Source organism: Bradysia coprophila, chromosome IV (genome assembly GCF_014529535.1).
Source record: "Bradysia coprophila strain Holo2 chromosome IV, BU_Bcop_v1, whole genome shotgun sequence".
Classification (NCBI taxonomy): Eukaryota; Metazoa; Arthropoda; class Insecta; order Diptera; family Sciaridae; genus Bradysia; species Bradysia coprophila.
This window is the reverse complement of record NC_050738.1, coordinates 2,840,957-2,860,850: the sequence shown is the minus strand read 5'-3', so window position 1 is coordinate 2,860,850 and position 19,894 is coordinate 2,840,957. Positions and strand designations below refer to the sequence as shown.

Here is a 19,894-nt window from a genome sequence, read left to right as displayed (position 1 = left end):
AATCTATTACTTCAAAATTTCTGTCATATTAACAATTCGTTATATATAAGAGAACACTGCACCGAATTCATTGCTTATCCTTGTCGACGCTAACAATAACAGATGACTAGCCGTTTCTAAAGGGCTTCGATGATGGTTTAAACCCCTTGACTGTAAGTCATGGGTCTTACAAAAGAAAATACACCGTACGTAACACGTTCACTATGATTATGATTAAAAATGTAAGGAAAGTTTATTAAAAATCGTTAATGTAATAATTTTGCGCTCTTTGTTAACACGATGACATGAGCAAATCTCAACGGATTTCAAAAACTTTTTTTATTTGATGAAGTATCGAAATCCTCAGGTCAAGTTCGAAAATGGATGATATCGATTCAACCATCTGAGAGTAATTCTCAAGGCTTCTCTGCTCTTTGTTAACTTGAGTAAATCTCAACGGATTTAAAAAAAATTGTTTTGTGAAGAATGGAATTCCTGAGGTTAGGTTCCAAGATAAAGTGTGTTGGTCCGATCTAGCTGCTAAACGAATTTTTGTGTCTATTTCAATAGTATTTGCCTTTTTATGTAATTGGCCTTGTAAACAAAACCGAATGAATAGAACAAAAATTAACGAGTGTGAAGTTTGCGGCCAGAGCGAAGCGAGGCTGAAGGAACTAATTTAATTTGTCCAGCGAGAGTAGCGATTTATGAGTATCAAAAAACTTCAAAATTCCACTTCACTTATTCATAAAGTTCTCATGGTCGATTCGAATTAGCCACTTTCATACCTCTTAACAGGGGCAAAAATGGAATTTGGGAAAAAATCGTATTTGGATGAGTCGTTAATACAGTTAAAGGCTTTTAATCTCACAACAGTTTTTATTTTATCAGGAATCTGGTTGAACAACGAAAAATTGTTATCGGGGTCAATCCGATATACATTAAGTCCGGATTGCAATATCCTGTTGATTAAATCGATATTTTCCAGTATTTCCAAATATGAATTAGATGCACAAAGCAAACGGCAAAATGTTTAACTTTTCCGAAATAGCAAACAATTTGGTTGCTTGTTCAATTATATTTTCGAGGATGTTGCCCATTTGGAGACAATAAAATTTGAAAATTCTCTGTGTGTGTATAATCCGGAGCGATGATTTCATCCCGTTCACGTGAACTCTTGTACCTGTGTTAACAAGATTTTCGATCGCAAAAATTTCCGTTGGATAATTAATTTTGAAATCATTTCAACCAGATGGAATGTCAATAGCGATATGCCAAGGTTTACCATACACAGAAAATTCCCATTTACCGTGTAAGGAAACTTGAACATTATGTTACCAGTTTAAGTTTGTTGTAAAGCTTCTTCGATAATGAGTGAGGAGTATTCAATTTTAACTATACGTGTGACGAAAAGTCTATACATTTTCGTGCGGTATGTGTTTACTAAGTATAATGATCCAATTATATTCGAAAATCTTTTATGTACATCACTTCTCGGTCTTTGGTATAGATGATGTGTCATATGTGTGCTACATGCATATGCTTCATTGAATTTTGTAGAGAGACGGTGAATATAATTTAGTTTCGACATTATTATTACATTTATTAATAATTAATTAATCAGGATATAATCTATGTGTGTGATGGATTATTTATTGTATATTCAATTTAATGGATGGAAATTTTGCCGTTCACAACATTAAGGCTAGTCTATTAAAGCGAATGGTTTTTGTACTTTGAACGCGGATTAAATTTACTTTTAATTTTAATTGGATTTACTGGTAGATCGGGGGGGGGGGATGCGATAACATATAGAACAGCAAATTACATTTTACAAGTTTCACTGAACGGTTTTTCATAATAATGTCGAATAAAATCGCATGGGTCTGTAATAATTGATTCTAAGTTTAATCTTTGTGTAATTGAATTTTTAAGCTCATCAGTTCCGAGTAAGTTGTTTTGTAATTTTGTTAAAGCGCAATACGTGGAATAAACGTAATATGCTATAAAATGTGGACGACGTTCATTCTCGAGTTGAGATGGGGTTTTAATGGATTTCATATTTGATAGTTCGTGTGTGAAGCTGTGTACACAACTAGGGATAAAAGTGACTTCGGCTCGAACTATTCTAATTCTTACGTGTGAATTTTTGAACTTTTGATCTAATCATCATTCATCTAATTAATCATTTACTAGATAGGCGGCGATAAGTACATATGAGCAAATATGAGAAACTTTTATTTGTTGAGTTTTAAGAGTAATGACCAGTACGCTGAATCTACATTTTGCTTCTTTTTCGAACCAACGACCACACATGTGTTAGCTTTGAAGAATTGTTTTACCTTATCGCTCTTTCTTCCCATGGCAATGTTAGGATTGTTAAGAGATTTTCCATTTCTAAGTATTTCCAAAGGTTTTTGTTCGAGTGACAAAGGACTTCCTATTTGTAACAACTTCTAGATTTTAGTTTCATTTGTAGATGAAGTTTTCAGTTATGGTCAGTCATCTATTATCCACAACAACGACACAAGCGAATAGGTTTGTTCCAAGTAACTGTAAACACGAATTCTGACTGGCCGAACGAACACGAATTTAAAAGGCACCGGTACTTAGCTAAAATTGCAGCCTAAATTTGTGTGCCTCGAATGTGTTAGCTTTAAATCAAAATCATTTTTGGTTGTAGTCGTTTGATCAGCTCTGAGAAAAGTGAGCAGTTTAATGAAATTTTCATAAACTGCTCATTGTTCTCAGAGCTGGTCAAACTGCTACAATCAAATATATTTTCTGTTGAAAGCTAAAACATTCTTGGTCGGCATTGCGGTCGTACATTTTTGAAAGAGGATTCTGGTGGAAAGATATCATCAAAAGTAAACTAAAATCCTGTATTTAAAAATCGCCCTAATGCATGCTTTTCAGCAAAGTACCGGTGCCTATTAATAAATTTTTCGACTCGAGTCAATTATAATGGCTACTTGATCTTTCATACAATATTTCGTTCATTTTTCGCAGCTGGTTGGCACATCTAGTGACAAAAAATACCACTTTTCGCAATTAGTTGCATAAATTAATATTGTACAAGGGCAACGGACCCTTTTTAGCCTAAATTTAAATTCTTTTTTTGATGATTTCTCTGAACCAAAATATTTTCTTGAGAAACTATTATTTCCCGCCTAAATGTAGGCTTCATATTTGCAAGAAGTCCATTGCTTTTCATTCCGTTACATTTGTAGTACATTTTGTCATAAAATTACTGATGTCAGCGCTCTATTTCTGTGTCAGCCAACTTTACTACTATGACATTCATACTTCATGAATATTGTTACCAGCGTGAAGTCTTGCACCAGAAAAACAAGCGAAAATAATGATAAACTGAAAAAATTGAGTCCAACGTAGGTTTCAAAAAATCCGTCGATTTTTATAACAATAACCTTTCATCTGACTTTCACCCACTGTGAATGTATTTTAGATGCAGTCTAAACGATTCCCATTTTTTTTTTATTCCATTAAACACACACAGGACCAACAGTTCATGTTAGTTTGCATTTTTTGTTTGTTAAAGTAGAAAGTGAAAAACCGTTTCTTGTTATTTCTAAAAAAAATATTCTGTTCCATTATATGGCCACCGTTAGAGAGCAATAAGTTAGCTAACATATCAGAAATGGTACAATTGTTTTTAGCAGTAATAGAAACAGTGTGACGAGTGCAGGGTGCAATAACTATTTTTGGGATAGCGTTTTCCTAATTTTTCCAATACAAGTTTTCTCTCTTTTTTTCCACTTTTCTCATGAAAAGTGAGAAAATTTCGAGAGAAAAAATTGAAGAAAAATTAGGAGAAAATTGCTTTAAATGAATGGAGTAACGTATTCTTAAAAGTAGTCCCTGGAACAGTTGCTCGTTCGTTCTTCGTTTTACATACTTTCCTGGCTGTAAACAAAGCAGAAAACACATGAACAAGAAAATTTCATTTACTAAAACCCACGAGCACAAAAACCACAATTCGTACTGCAATATTAATAAAGTTGAACTTCAATTAAATTAAATTTTCATCTTTTCATCTAAATAACACCTAGCGATATAGTTTATTTCGCTGCTGGATGAAATGAAATTATCAGGAGCAATAGAAATTAACGTACATAAATAATAACAATGTCCAATTGTTCCAATAATTGCATATTTATACACTTGTAGTAAAATGTAAATTGTAAATAAGGGGTGACGCAAATATTACGTATCCTGAAAAAGCGGTTCTTTGACCCCATCCTTTTAACAACAATAAATTCAATGAAATAAGTGCGTACTTCTTCGACTAATATCTATTCTCCTTGGCATGAATATTCATGTATTTCACTAATCGCGAAGGTATAATTAGAAAATAGGTTTACTTCATAAGTAAATGAGTTTTCTTTGTGGGTGAATAACGGTACCTAGGTTTACTCCAATTAATAGTGAAGAGGCATGGATGCTTAGCTAAAGTTGTAGCCTACATTAGGCCTGCTCTGACTCCGGGGAGTGTGGGATATTGGGCTCAATGAGGTGTTTTTCTGGTCCGGAAGGCTTAAATATTGGACCCATATCTTTTTTTAGAATTTTAAAAAATAGTTTAGGCATGGGGAGCGAGCCGTTTGTACAAATGTACGAAAGCGTTGGTTAGAAGAGAGGAGAATGGTGGTGTATATCTTTTTTACTCTTCTAACCAACGCTTTCGTACATTTGTACAAACGCCTCGCTCCCCATGCCTAAACTATTTTTTAAAATTCTAAAAAAAGATATGGGTCCAATATTTAAGCCTCCCGGACCAGAATGTTTCTGATTTTATTTCCGATTATATCTTTTCACTAGAAGCCATTTTGACAAAAACTAGACTTAGTTGTGGCAGTTTTACCAACTCTTAGAAAAGTCAACAGTTTACAGAAGTTTTCATAAATTGCTCAGTTTTCCCATAGAGGCACCGGTACTTAGCTATAATTGTAGCCTACATTTGTGTGTCTCATATTTAATTTTTGATGATATCTTTACATCAGAATCCTTTTCAAAAATGTCCGACCGCAATTCCGACCACGAATGTGTTAGCTTTCAATAGAAAATACATTTGGTTGTAGTCGTTTGACCAGCTCTGAGAAAAGTGAGCAGTTTAATGAGATTTTCATAACCTGCCCACATTTCTCAGAGCCGGTCAAACTGCTACAACCAAATGTATTTTCAGTAGAAAGCTAACACATTCGTGGTCGGAATTGTGGTCGTACATTTTTCAAAAAGGATTCTGATGGAAAGATATCATCAAAAGTAAACTGGTAAAAGTAAACTAAAATCCAGTTTTTAAAAATCGCCCTAATGTATGCTCTTCAGGAAAACACCGATGCCTCTTAAACGTTTTTGTTGAGAGCTAATACATTCGTGGTCGTTATAGTAGTGGAGGATATAAAGGATTCTGGTGAAAAGAGATCATAAAAAAATCTAAAATCGGGCGGTAAGAGGCGCCGATGCTTTGCTGAAAAGCATACACTTGGGCGTTTTTTAAATACTGGATTCAAGTTTATTTTTAGTGATAGCTTTCCACCAGAATTCATTTTCAAAAACGCACGACCGCCATAACGACAGCTTAAAATTGATTAAATTGTAACAGTTTCACCAGCTCTTAGAAAACTGAGCAGTTTATGAAAATTTCGAATGCTCACGTTTCTCAGAGCCGGTCAAACGACCACAACCAAAATTAATTTTTATTTGAAGCTAACACATTCGTGGTCGTTATTGCGGTCGTACATTTTTCGAAAAGGATTCTGATGAAAAGATATCATCAAAAATGAAATACGAGACACGCAAATGTAGGCTACAATTTTAGCTAAGTACCGATGCCTCTTAACATCGCCCGAAAACTGGTACCAAACGTATTTATATTCAATACGGTTGGAGCAGTTGTGGAAAAATAATAACTTTCCGAATGAACGAATCGAACAACAGTTAATAATTCAAATCTTCGTAAATTTTTGCCAATGTTTTGTTTATTTCAACATCTTTCACAACATGCGACCGAACAAAATGTAAAAAGGATTGCACAGCGGCTATACCAGAAAAACACATTTCTCCCGAAAAAAAAATATTCAAAATATATTAGGGCGCTCATGTTGAACAAAAAGGCTGTTTAATATTTAAATTTATATAACAGAATGCTACACAGCTTGCACATTTTGAAAAGTTCACTTCTTTGTTCATAAGAAATTTAGAGAGAGAAAAATGTACGAATCTTCTTTTTTTCATAGTTTCAAGTACGATTTTATCCAACGTGGTACAAAACTAATTAAAGTTTATGCTGATCTCACAGACTCCGCGAACCGTAACCCTTATCACTAAATCGATTGTAGTGATTAGTTTTTCTGATTGACACTCTCAATAGCTTTCGATTTTGTGTTCATCCAACGCACTTCAAGCAAAAGTGCTTCGAGTGACAGCTGTCAAATTTTTTACAGTGCCAAAATTTGTTTGATACACTGGCCATGACCAGTCTCAGTACTCTATTTAGAGTACCACTCATGGTTGAAGTGCTTTGTTTCATCTCTAGAAAAATTATCAAAATTCTATATAACTTCATTTTAGTGGCAATGCAAGAAGGTGGATCCAGTTTTGCTTCAAGCTTTTTTTTATATTCGAAATCTGCTTTGATTGATTCAAAGAACTTCTTAACTGAAGAGTTGGAAATTCTACATGTATACAATACAGTAACGGCAAAGCTGTAAGATTTGTACAAGCAAACGAATCACGTATTTTTTCAGAATGCAAAAGCTTTTTAAAGGGAAATCATTGCTGCAAAAAAATTCGAACCATTTACATCCTTCAATTAATCCGACAATAAAATTTCAGCTACTGTTACTGCTACTGCACATAAATATATAGTCTGGAGTGCATTTCAAACCATCTGAAAGCACACCATCTGAAATCTGAATAAAATATCTAATGCATTAGCGTTGAGCATGGAATAATTTCATTACATGGATATGGATCGTGTTATCGCAACTAAAAAATTTTCATCTTTATCTGTTCATTTTCAGTAAGCACACGTACACCAATGCTTAGAACTTAATCTGATTTTCAGTTAATGCGTTATGTGCGAAAACGTTTTATAGTCTAATGCATATGGCAAGCTGCATGTGTACCTACTTAGTGGTTAATACGATATCTTTAAAAACTTAACATAAGAATATATCACATGTCACTGGGCATTTTAGTTGTCAGTGGTCAATCGAAACTATTAAAAAATGGAAGTTGAGTGTTCTGAATTAACAGAAATTTTAGAAATTGTAAATTTTTGTGAACAAATCTTACATTGTGATAGTGCAACAGAACTTGAAGATAGCTATTTAGACATCTATGATTATAACAACTCAAGCCACATTGAAGACGTTTTCATGGATACAGATGTTCTATCAGTTTCTGAGTTAGAAGAATCTGTTGACGAATTGGAAATTTCTGATCATGAAAATGATAACCTGGACCTTTTACAATGTTTCATTAACATAATTGAGCTGGACTGCTTGTTAAATTCGCAAACCGATGATACGCAAACTGATGATACGCAAACCGATGATAAGCAATTAAAGCGTCGCAGAAAAAGATGGGGAGTCCATCCCGTTAATCAACTGCGAAAGGAACTTGGTCATTTTGAAAATTTGGTTCAAGAAATGCTAATGAATGACCATGACAAATTTTTCAATTATACTCGAATGAGTCCAGTTGTTTTTGATCATCTGTTAAGCTTGGTTCAACCAAAAATTACAAAATTTGCTCCAAATGCGATACCAGCAAAATTTCGACTACTACTTACTTTAAGGTGTGTGCTAAATTCAATTTTAATTCTATGAAAATGTAGTTGAGACGATTTATCTTGACTGACTATATCGTTCGTCTTATAAACGCACTATTATTTTTCTTTTGTACATCAGATATTTGGCTACAGGCGATTCTCTCAAAAGTTTGCATTATAACTTTCGTTTGGGTGCTTCGACAGCTTTCAACATCGTTAATGAAACTTGCGTTGCCCTATGGAATGTTCTGTCTCCCATCTATTTGAAATTTCCAACGGAGGCAGACTGGCTTAGAATCGCCTCAGAGTTTGATGAGAAACTGAGATTTCCAAATTGTTGCGGTGCAGTCGACGGCAAGCTCATAGAAATAACGGCACCGAAAAAGAGTGGATCAAAGTATTTCAATTACATGCGTTATTTCAGCACCAATTTGCTTGGAATATGTGATGCGAAGAAAAATTTTATATATGTGGACATCGGAAGTTACGGTTGCCAGAGTGATGGCGGAGTATTATTCCAGTCAACGTTCGGAAAGCGCTTAACCACAAATAGTTTGAATTTGCCACCTCCAGCCCCATTACCACACACTAATATACTGTGTCCGTTCTTTGTTATTGGAGATACGGCCTATCCGCTACATGAACATATTCTCACTCCGTATTCTGGAAAATATGCCGATCTGAGTCCTATTCAGAAACAATACAATAAAGAGCTGAGTAGTGTCCGCCAAAACATAGAGAACACTTTTGGTATACTGGTTAAAAGATGGCGTGTACTAAATGGCCCTATCGAAGCTAACCCTGATATGGTTGACAATATTGTGGTGGCTACTGTAGTTCTTCACAATTTCGTAAAATCGTTTGACGATCCTGCATCGATAAGATACATGAGAGCAGATAAAGAAACATTACCAACCAATCAAGGTATCAAAGCCTTTGAATTTTTGAATGGATGGATCGAACTAAATCGGGGTGCGGGTCCGACTAGAGATGCTCATTGTTGTAGAGACAAATATGCAAACTACCTTTACAATGTCAATTAAATTTCATACTTTCAACCTAATAAAAAATTAAATTTGATGTGGTTCAAGTTATTGCATTCGTATTAATTAATTAACACGCTGATTGCTGGTAAAAATTAAAGATTTTCTAAACAAAGACTTCAAACAACAGAGCAAGGTTATTTAATCAGGATGTACATATAAACTGAAAATAGAACACAAACTAAATCGAAATTCATTTTCTTATAGTTTACTAATACTTCTCATTGCCATTCCAATGACATTAGATGTTGACTTTGTAAAGTCACTTAACATTCTCGAGGTACGTGCATCAATCTCGAGTGGTTGAACATTTTTCTTTGACTCCTTCGGGAGTCTAAAAATGGTTTTAGACAAACTTTCGTCCACACAGTGCCTATTTTAAGGGAATTATATTCTCAAAAACTACGAATTTTCTGTTCTTTTCTCTATAAAGATAGCCATGCATTTTTCTTACAGGATAATATTTTACAGAAAACAGGAATTTTGGAGAATTTTCTGGAATTTAATTTCCAAAAATAAACCCTGCGTCCACTACTGACGTTATTCTGTATAGATAAAGCTGTATTTCGGAGCTATTTTCTGGATTTTTGGTCACTCTTTGTGGGGGGTATCGAAAATCGTACAGCCACAGCCAATCAATTGAGGCCATCGGTCAACAATAATTTCCACCCATAAAACTTCATTCAAATTTATTTAGTTCAACAAGAAATGGGCAATACAAGTTCAATAAAAATTTAGATAAAATTAACTCAATTTTGAATTGAATTGAACAAGAATCGCGGTAAAAATTAATTAATTAAAAATTGCGGCTCAAGCTCAAATTCAAGGCAACAAATACATCAATCGCAATTAAGACTGGCATTTCATGCCTCACTAGAAAAACGATACACAATGTCGAGAATTTCCTTTTCCAGAGCTGGAATCTTCTCTTTCGGTATGCCATCCATTTTCGATCCCAAATATGAAAGGAAACTGGCATGAGGTGAACGTTCGGGCTTCTTGACAAGTTTATCATTGCAGGCATTCAAATACAATTCCATTTTTTCTTTGATTTTTTCCATACTTGTAGCATCCGACGAGGAATTCTTTTCCTGTTGACGGACAGCAACGGTCGCTTGTACAACTGGAGAATTTTTGGAGAGCGCCGAATTAGGTATTTTTCGGTTGGCAGTAGGATCGTTTCGGTGTGGTGTTGGCTTAGGAGCTACAGGTTGTGTTGACCCGATCAAACGATATCGTGTATTCGATGTACCAGCCTGTGAACTGCTTTCCGTGTTTTGAGTTGACGAAGCAGAGCTGTGTTGAGAGTTTGCGGACCGAACATAAACTGAACTACTGCTGCCTCGTTCAACATTTGCGTTGTGTGCCGCAGTGGAAGATGGGACACGAAATGTCTCACTACCAAGTGGACACAGTCCCTTCTCTGATGACGGTATTTCTACATAGCTGAGTTGTTCATCAATTGATAATGTAGCACGATCTCGCAATGCTTCATTGTGTGGGCTTAATATACTCGACGCACATGCGTCAATATCGAGCGGTCCCAACATACTCGGCGTACGTGCATCAATACCGAGCGCTTGCTCCTGGCTACCTGATGATTCACCGGTTAGCAAAACTGGGACTTGTTGTTGTTCCAATTCTATTTCAGCCAAAACTTCAAAATTTGTCAAATCGTTTTGGCTGTTTTCAAATACCAAACCCTCTGCCATGATAGCGTCTTCGTCTGCCAATGACAGTGGCTTGCCGAACAGCATTACATGGTTATATTCATCGTCACTTAAATCGTTCAGACGATGACGTTTACCGGAAGACTGATGAAAGTTTTTGTCTCCAATGGGTTTCGTTGTCTGGTCGTTGGAATGGTCTCCAGTAAGAAGATCCTCTTCATCGATTCCATCTACATCACTTGTGTACGTACTAAAAAAGAATCATTTGTTGAAAACTACCAATATCAAAAATCGCGAAATTGCCAAATTACCGCCGGGGTTTGATAAAATCGCCGAGGAAAGAAAGTCTTTCGAAAAATACCCATGGTCGAAATGTTTGCTTAGTTCTGACACAAATTGTTTCTTTCTTCTTTTCACGCGAATATTTCTGACGAAGGGAAAAATATCGTCTTTTTGCCCCGTCCACTACATTTAATAAGATTTTAGGTTAGATTGCCGAAAATATGATTATTTGCACACAAAAAAATAGAGTTTACCGCTCATTCTACTTTCTTTCGCAATTTTCTCCCATTCATCTTCTTTTTTGTTGACATTTTTAAAGTCTTTCGATGCAGTATCATAAATTAGTTGATGATTTTGAATTATATTTATAAATAGATCCGTTGTCGCCTCCATTTTTTTTTCTTTTAAACGCAAACAACAAGACTAAGGTAAGTGTCAAACGAGCGATTGCGTATGTGTTTTTGTTGACATTTCGATCTGTATAGAAGCTGTGTATGTAGTTGTACTAGAATCAGTGAAGCGACAGTACATATAGTTGTGCAGTTTCTACTGACTCTATGCATAAGCTTATGTATTAAGTATTTGCACAAAGTACACATGCAGCTTGCCGAGTCCTTAAGAATTGTGAGCATTTGTCAAACGAATTATAACAGCGCAGCATATAAACCTCTCATTGAACGAGCAAACAGATTCGTTAATAAAACTTAAACGCGAATCATTTTATAAAAAAAAAACTCTTTGCATTCGTGCTGAAGTGTCACCCTTTCACGATTTGTCGAACGGTATTAGAGTCGATTTGAGTTGATACACACCCATTCACTGATTTGCGTAAAGTAAAATTAATTCAATTCATTCAACATGTTTGTCTGAATGAACTTGCTCTTTTTGTGTAGGCATTAGGCAAACACATTGATTGAAAATTGTAGATAACTTTGTGTTTGATTTGCTAATTCGTTGAAATGAATCCAGTCAACTTCGGAACGAATAAACACAAATTCAATTTTTGGATCTTCTTTTTTCTGCGCTTCAAACATTTTACGCGTTGATTGTATTAGTTATATGATTGATATCACCTCTCACCTCTTAGCTCCACAGTTATAAACAGCATTGCAACATTGGACTCGGGCATGACAAAAGGATTAATGGTATAGAACCGCTACAGCTAGGTTTACATTTAGTAAATGGCATCGGGCCGAATAGACTGCTTATGCACGGCTGTACGATCATAGGAGGTGGAAGTCCTGGTGGTCCATAAAATGGAGGACTTGCAAATGGATACCCATTCAATGGATATCCAGGAAAAGGAAGTCCAGGAACTAAATGTCCGGCAAGTGATGTGGGTTTCTGGGTAGTTAAGACTTCTCGTCTTTTTTCTGTCACAATTTCAGCTTCACTGTCAGGTTTCGGCTTAGGTTGACCTTTCGACTCAGGTTGAGTTTCAGGATTAGGTTCAGGCTCATCCTGTCCTTCTTGTTCAGCTTCTGCTTCTGGTTCAGCTTCCGCTTCTGCCTCAGCTTCTGCTTCTGGCTCAGCTTCCGCTTCTGGCTCAGCTTCTGCTTCTGCTTCAGCTTCTGCATCAGTCTCTCCGTCCTCTTTATTTGTAACTTTTTTTTTACATTTCTTTCGTTTAGAAGTAAAGTAACAAACCTTCTGCATATAGATTCCCAGAATTAATTATGCTAATAATCAGAAACGCCACGAATATTTTCGAATACATTGCACGATTTTATAAAAACAACTACGTTCAGAAGCTATCAGCATTTCACTGCTATTTATATGAAAACCATTAACTTTGAGGTATTATTTACTTCACGTTTAATTGCACTAATTAAAAATTGAACGAAGTTTGGACAAACTTTTATGTTTCCGGAAACAATTATTTTGTTACTGCAATTAGATGTTAGGATAAAGTTATTTTACACGGAACAGGGCCGTAACTAGAAATCGCGATCAGGGTGGGCTTGAGTCTAGGGCAGTTGAACGGTCATAGATCCACTTTTTTGAACAGAATGAAACGGAATGACTAATATTAGTTCGGTTTTTTTTAGACTTAAAAATAGTCCAGCTCCTTGTGTCGAAAAAAGCGCTCAGTGTGCCTTAAGTTCTTTAATATTTTTTTTGTTTTATGGTGTTTGCCTAATTTTCCCTGAGTGTGCTGCGGTTAATAATTTCTACACCCCTGAAACTTAGGTTTTTTCTTAATTTCTTTGAGTTTTGGAAATTTCCAAAACATATGCCGTGGCTAAATCTCATCTTTCTAACACACAAATGCACATAAATTCTTCACTGTTGTAATAGCTGACATGGAAAATTTTAAATTTGGCAAACTCTCAACGGTCAGTTCCGGAACGATTGCATAAATTTTGCAAGCCTGTTGGTTGAGCAATGTTTCAAGAAGATTTATGTAGGTCCGACAAGATTATCCGTTTGCCTTTGATTTTAGATCAGACAATGAAATCTTAATTTCAAAGAATTTTTTTTATATGAGAGACTTTCAATGCTAATTAACTGAAACTTTTTGATGGGAGAATGGTAATAATTTCATAAAAAATTTAAAAGGGCACATCAGTCACTGTCCCAATTAAAAACGGAACATTTCATTTTTCAATTAACATCAGATAAAAAGCTTGGATGAATGAAATGAAAAAAGTACTTGTTAGACACATTCACATCTCTGGTATGCCTACCATATACCATATCATATGCAATATGCACTATGAATATCTGATACAGTCGTTCGCGACTTCTTTTGTTCCTACTTATTCATTGAACAGAATAAATTCCATTCGAAAGTGTTAGTTCTCGCGTCTCGTTACAATTTCAAGCATTTTCACATCCGCTTAAATACCGAACGCTTTCATTACGTTTGCATGGCTGCTACAAAAATATTTCAATTTTCATTTCGAAAGAGTTCATCTGGAAAGTGTCACTAAAATGTCGGAATCGATGGGCTGTTTGCAAAAATTAATTGGGATAAAAAGCAACAAGAAAGTTTCATCTCATCAATTAAATCAGAAACGGCTAATGTTGTCGACCACAACGGCGACAAATAAGAGCAATCAGACATTTTTAGTGTTTTCCCAGTGAAAACAAAAGAAGTAGCAGATCAAACATTAGACGACGGAAGTAGTAGATTTACCGAATTTATCGCTATGTACATGCCGTTTAACAAGAGAAGTATCAGATTCAACGAATTTATCACTATACACCTGCCGTTTTTATTTGTTCAAAGGCCTCAAATCCAACGCCATAAAGTTTTCATTAAAATTGAATACGAAATTGAACCTTGCCACGTCGAAGTTTCTCTGACTTTGTAATCAAAAAGTACCAGTATCAGTCAGTCAGAGTTAAGAAAAACTACTCATCACTTTTTATAAATAAGCCAACCATCAAACAAATGAATTCAAGTTTTCAACTCTCACGAGTAAATAAAAGTGAAAAATAAGACTTGAAACCAAAGGAATATTTTTGCTGATAAAAATTGAAAGAAAAGACTTATTACAACGGAAAAGCACAAAGTTCATAACAAACAGAGCAAAAACTTTCTTATCGAAGGACTTTAAGTAACCGCCAAAGTCTGTCGTTCGAGATGAATGTATACATCAAGAAAAGTCCTTATAAAACAACGGATTCTTTCAAGATTCATTGCATTAATTTCTGCAAAATTGATCGACAAGGAACAAAGACTATTTAACGTTAATGGACAAACAAAAGGCCGAAATTCCGAATGGTAACATCATTTCCATTATAATGTTCACGGAACAAGCTCCGGCTGCATCTTTCAATATTTTGTTTTTTTTTATTTTTATTTTTTTTATTTTTTGTTGAAAGAAACGAGTTAAAATTTGTTGATTGTCATCATACAAGGAAGGAAGCACATTTTAGCATTTATTTTGTAAAAGTTTAAAACTCCGTACGTGAAACGAAATTTAAATTACGTGAATGGAATACAATGAAAATGAATTTGTTAAATTTACCGAGAGGAAGCAATTTCGCATCCGATAAAATTGGATAATTATTTTTTGTACTTACAACTGTTGGTTTCTTAATTTCTTTTCCATATCTTGCTGGATGGAACCTTCACTCTGTAATTCTCACTTTTATTATACACAGAATGTACCGACTGTTAACAATCCTTCCACAGATTTTATTTGTCCACGAAAATGTCCCTATCAATATTCGTAAATATTTTTTCAAAAGCACAACAACATCAACGTTTATCTCGTTCAGTCCATTCACATGTACATCATGTTCGGCTGAAGATTCACGGTTAACTGAAAATTTATTCAAAAAAATTGTTCACACCAGACACCTTGGCTACAACATTCCTACATTCCCGTTTAGTGTACAATAAAATGTGTGTATAGTGAGACGAGAAAACGGCATCCGTAGACAACACAGCATCCCTTACACAATTTCAAGCCCGACCGATGAGATTTCTCTCTCGTTCGCTTTTGGGAAAAATTTTTCTCTGTCGGTGCGCATACTTTTTCGGGCTTCTCAGTTTTGAATATGTACACAGAATTCAGGCAAACGGTTACATTCCAGTTATTTGCTGAGTTTTGAGTGTATATCAAGAAGAAAGAACAAAAAAAAAACTTACGGGAAAAATGCATTTTCAGCAGAAACAATATCCATCGTCGACATAATTTGAGAAATGAATATATATGGCACGGAACGTCATTATGTAGGTTACTTTGCTGTTAAGTAATAAAAGGATTGCGATTATTGTTTGAAATATAAACAATCAGGTACATGACGATAGCACCTCCACCATTTGGGGTTGTGTCGATCCGATCGAATTTTGCCTTCGTGAGCCTTCTAAGCTCTTCTTTTAGAACATAGCATCCTTATTCTACGTCAACTCTACGGATGGTGTACGATTCACTATTTCACTGAAAGATTTCGCTGCAACAAAGCCAATGCCAAAAGAAAAACAATTAATTTTTTGCTCGACGAATTTTAGTCAAACAATATGCCATCGTATAGACCTCTTCGGTTGACCATTTGCAGTGCGATCGCAGGCCAAAAGTTCTGTGAAAACTAAACACAGCTAACTTCAAGGCAGCTTCCTTGTCAACTTGCAAATAATTTTGTCCAGCTCACTGTTTCTACTTCAAAGAGCATTCGCATTATCGATTTAAGTCAAAACATTGGGGATCAAATCGTTTCTTGATGCGGCAATTAAAAAAAATGTTTAACCTGTCACATCTGTTATCGTTAACGACGACAAAAATAATGACAGGCCATGGGAAATACTGTCCTTTATGAAGTGAAGTATATGTAAAAAAAAGAAGTACTAGATTTTAAATCAACAAATTACAAGAATGCTATAATTGATGGAAGTAATAGACCCGATGATAATACTGTTCATATGTTTGCCATCTGTCACATATTAAAATGTCAAATTTATATATTGTCTATAGAAGAATGAAGTTTAGAAACTAAGTGTAAAATCTAATACAATTTAGTACTTTTCTTCATAAAATAACTGCTGCTCCTAAACAGCAAACAGTTACTTAATCAATCCTGTATCGACCTCCAAGTCATACATAAAAAATCGAAAGCGAAATGCCAACAATCCTTACAGAAATGTATCGAGATTGTAGCGATCCAAAACATTAACCGAAAATGATTGCCATTTTAAACTATCACATGAAAATTTTCAAATTACTTTTACCGTCGTAACAACCATTTTCCCTATTGAATACAATCAAATAGTTGTTGATATTAAGTTCAATGCATTTGCCGTATGTACCCCCAGATTCATTATACCAAAATACGTTTGTATAACTCAGTTTTCGACTCCATAATGAATACTACGATAAAAATTGCGATGAATAAAAATGAAATATTAACATGAAAAATTCCTTGGGGATAACCACACTTACGGCGGGTTAAAAGGGAAATTTCGTAATACCGAGTTCGGTTGAATACTTTCTGGGATAGAGAGTGGATCCACCACCTTTTATGTTCGGACCGATTTGATAGTTTCATTTCGACATAAAACAAAAACTTTTTGCAACACAACGCTGGCTCTCCATTTTTCATTGTAAAAGTTTGCGGATTCTTTGGGAAGGGAATAAATAAAAATTCATAAACAATCAAAATATGCCATTCCAGCAGAATTTGCATTAATTGTGGAATGCTGATTACGGTGATAAAGTAAGTGAATTTACATCCGTAATGGCAATGTTAATTACATCTGGTGAGTGCAAGGAAGATGTGGGGTAAGTAGAAACTATTTCAGAAATTGGAAAAATGGACAGTAAATTGAACGGGAAACTTTTCATCTGTTAGGTATATAGACGACAATTATAAGCGATGAGTTCTGACTCGTATTCTTTAAATAGTAAAATTTATGTCTAACCCAATGAAGTAATAGATTCGGTTTCTAACACTAGACGGAACTTTAAACAAAGGAAGTAATGGAATTAATGTAACATAATCAAGATTAGTTTATTCAATGAAGTTTTGATAAATTCAATGCTTTTCATTGAACTGCTTTTATCCACGAAGCAACAAAGAAAAAAAAAACTCTTGTTCGCTTCATGGAAAAAACATGAGTTGAGACACAGCACTGCTCCTAGCATTAACACTGAATTGACAAGTGTTAAATTTAGAGACTTTAGTGATAAGAGCTATCGCTTAGGATTGTTCCTATTGTATGTTTCAACTTATACAACGAAATCAAGTCATCTATCTTTGCAAAAAAAACACAGTGATCACTGTGATCTTATCAACCTCCGAATATTTCCTATGTTCACGCTAGAAGTAAGGCTGTGGTTGAGAAAATAAAAATTATATCAGCTAAAATGTCATCAGAGAGAGAGAGAGAGAGAGAGAGAGAGAGAGAGCGTCAACAAAGTGCCATCTTCTCACCTCATTTGAGTGGAGAAAATTAGAGTTTAAAAGCCGAACCGATAAAACTCGATCTAGAAGTTTGAATCGGCTAATCATCTGTTATCGGCGGGCTGCTAGGAATTTCGCGCCGTGCCATTCACAATAATTGACAAAATGACACATTTTGTATAAGGAAAATGTCACTTTGGGGGTTATTGTGAATGACACGGCGCGAAATTCTTCAACACCGATGAAAGCAAGTGCTGAACTTTCACTGGTGTCCTTTTAATCAGTTACAGACGGCAAACATATAACCAGTATTATCGGGTCTATTACTTCAATCGATCAAAGTATTTTTAATCGATTGATTCTCGTTGATTTCAAATCTTGTACTTCAATTATGCTAACATGTATTTTACCATATAAACGACATTTTCAGAATTTGTTGTTTGTTGTAACATTGAAATGTCTTTACATATTAGGCTCTTGTAACTGCCTCTTTGAGCCCAAAATTTCGGATTTCTATGCAAAAAACAGTAAACATTCTTTGGTTCATTTGTCAAATGACCTTTTTCTATATTGAACCGTTCATGATCAGTGCTAAAAGGAATTAGCTTTGACTAATATGTTTCGCACTGCACATACGAAAAAATGAAGCACTGCTTTCTCTAATCTTTTTAAGTAAGGTAAGGAAACCTTCGAGACATTTGTGGCGGTAGCGATTGCCTTATGCGGATATTTTATTTATGTGATTGTTTCGTTTTAACAACTGGTTGACTAATTTATTGTTCTAAGAATACTTTCATTTTACCGAATTTTTGAACTGTCAAAAAACTTCAATTAGAAATTTGTAAATGGTTGTCGTTGTTCTTCCTTAATTTTAAATTTTACGACTTAATCGGTGAATTAGTTAAAATCGATTCTGTACATTAACTCTGGAATGGACATCCAAAACACAGTAGCATCCACTTCAAATAAATTGCAGCACGAAACAACCGCTCAACTAGTACAAAAAACACAAACTGAAGTGGACGAAATAGCTGACATAATGCGAGTTAATGTTGTAAAAGTGATGGAACGTGATCACAAACTAGATGATCTAAACAAACGTGCTGATGCATTGCAACAGGCCGCATCTCAATTCAAACTACGGTCTCATAAATTGAAACGGAAACAGTGCTGGACTAATGTCAAAATGAAAATTGTATTGGGCGTAATTGGTGTGATCGTGCTGATTGTCATCTTCGTATTTACATGGCCAGAGAAAGATTCAACAGAAGATCCATCTACAACATCAGCAACCGAAGATCCATCTACAACATCAACAACAGTAGCTCCTTGAGGAAATTCTTAAGTCATAAATTGTGTAGTCGGTAACTATGTCTTTGCAATTACATTCAATTTAGTAAAAAGATTGACATATCAATAGAACAATAGTTTGGTAGAGGGAGGACATCTGGACTCCATGTTTGAGGCTGAATGGTTAGAATTTGTCTGAGAATCTTGAGATTTTTCTTCTGATTATTTTTGAGAGTCCATTCCAAACCGACATTTTTACTTGTCTGGCCTCGAGAATCATCTATTCTCAAATATTGGTCCAAGTGTAGCGCCATGATTTATACATGGACGTATAACCCCAGAATGGAAGCGAGTGTCTCAATTTAGTCCCTATTGGAACTCATGATGGTATTCAGACCAATTCTCAAAGTAATAAATTTTTATTTGAAATACTATTACTTGTGCGGTTTGAAGTACAATACCTTTTCAAATAGTAGACGAAAAATGTAAACAACGTTGGTATCAACGTCGCCTGTGGCTGTGAAAAAAAGCATCGCATTTAAAAGATAGATTTTCAATAGATTGATTTCGAATCTATTACTTCATCTAGAAATATGATAAACGGATAAGCTCTAGCTAGTGTTCTCTTATTAAAACGAAAAACCTGAAACACTCTCCATCACACCCAAGGCGATGCTTTAAGCAAAAGAAGTAAAAGATTCAATTTTACTGTGCACCATAGAGTTACACATAGTTTAGATTTTAGCTGTAGCTTTATCAAAATTAGGTCAAAGAAACAACTGTAAAGGCCTGGCTAGGAAATGGTTTCGGTACTATCGGTTTCTCATATTGTGTGCTTAGAATTCTCCACAATATATCGGAAATTAAAAACAAATGTTGTAAACTACTGAATGCCCATCTACTGATAGAGTATAGTGCTACGGTCATTCATAACTGTAAAATATTGAGGATAATTCTTTTACATGCTAAAAGCTGTACTTCTC

General features: G+C 35.1%; 3 protein-coding genes across 4 annotated transcripts in view; 1 reads left to right on the top strand and 2 right to left on the bottom strand.

The window, feature by feature from the left end:
* LOC119066490 overlaps nt 1-15,087 on the bottom strand; it is a 77,280-nt gene extending 62,193 nt beyond the window's left edge. The window contains exon 1 of the mRNA XM_037168999.1: nt 14,802-15,087. The gene's annotated coding sequence lies outside the window, so the exon portion shown is untranslated. The remainder of the gene's footprint in view (nt 1-14,801) is intronic.
* On the bottom strand, nt 9,501-12,508 carry LOC119066491. Of its 2 annotated transcripts, XM_037169000.1 has the most exons (3): nt 12,417-12,508; nt 10,799-12,361; nt 9,501-10,737 (listed from the first exon to the last, which is right to left on the bottom strand). In XM_037169000.1, the coding sequence occupies exon 3, from the start codon at nt 10,572-10,574 to the stop codon at nt 9,681-9,683; it is 894 nt and encodes a 297-aa protein (XP_037024895.1). In that variant the 5' UTR covers nt 10,575-10,737; nt 10,799-12,361; nt 12,417-12,508; the 3' UTR covers nt 9,501-9,680. The 2 variants fall into 2 exon arrangements, with proteins under 2 accessions (XP_037024895.1, XP_037024896.1); XM_037169001.1 differs by having other exon boundaries at nt 9,501-12,361.
* Nucleotides 15,088-18,439: 3,352 nt separating the features above from the next.
* Nucleotides 18,440-19,022, top strand: LOC119066489 (vesicle-associated membrane protein 2-like). The gene has a single exon (XM_037168997.1). The coding sequence runs from the start codon at nt 18,553-18,555 to the stop codon at nt 18,952-18,954; it is 402 nt and encodes a 133-aa protein (XP_037024892.1). The 5' UTR covers nt 18,440-18,552; the 3' UTR covers nt 18,955-19,022.
* The last annotated feature ends 872 nt before the right edge of the window (nt 19,023-19,894 follow it).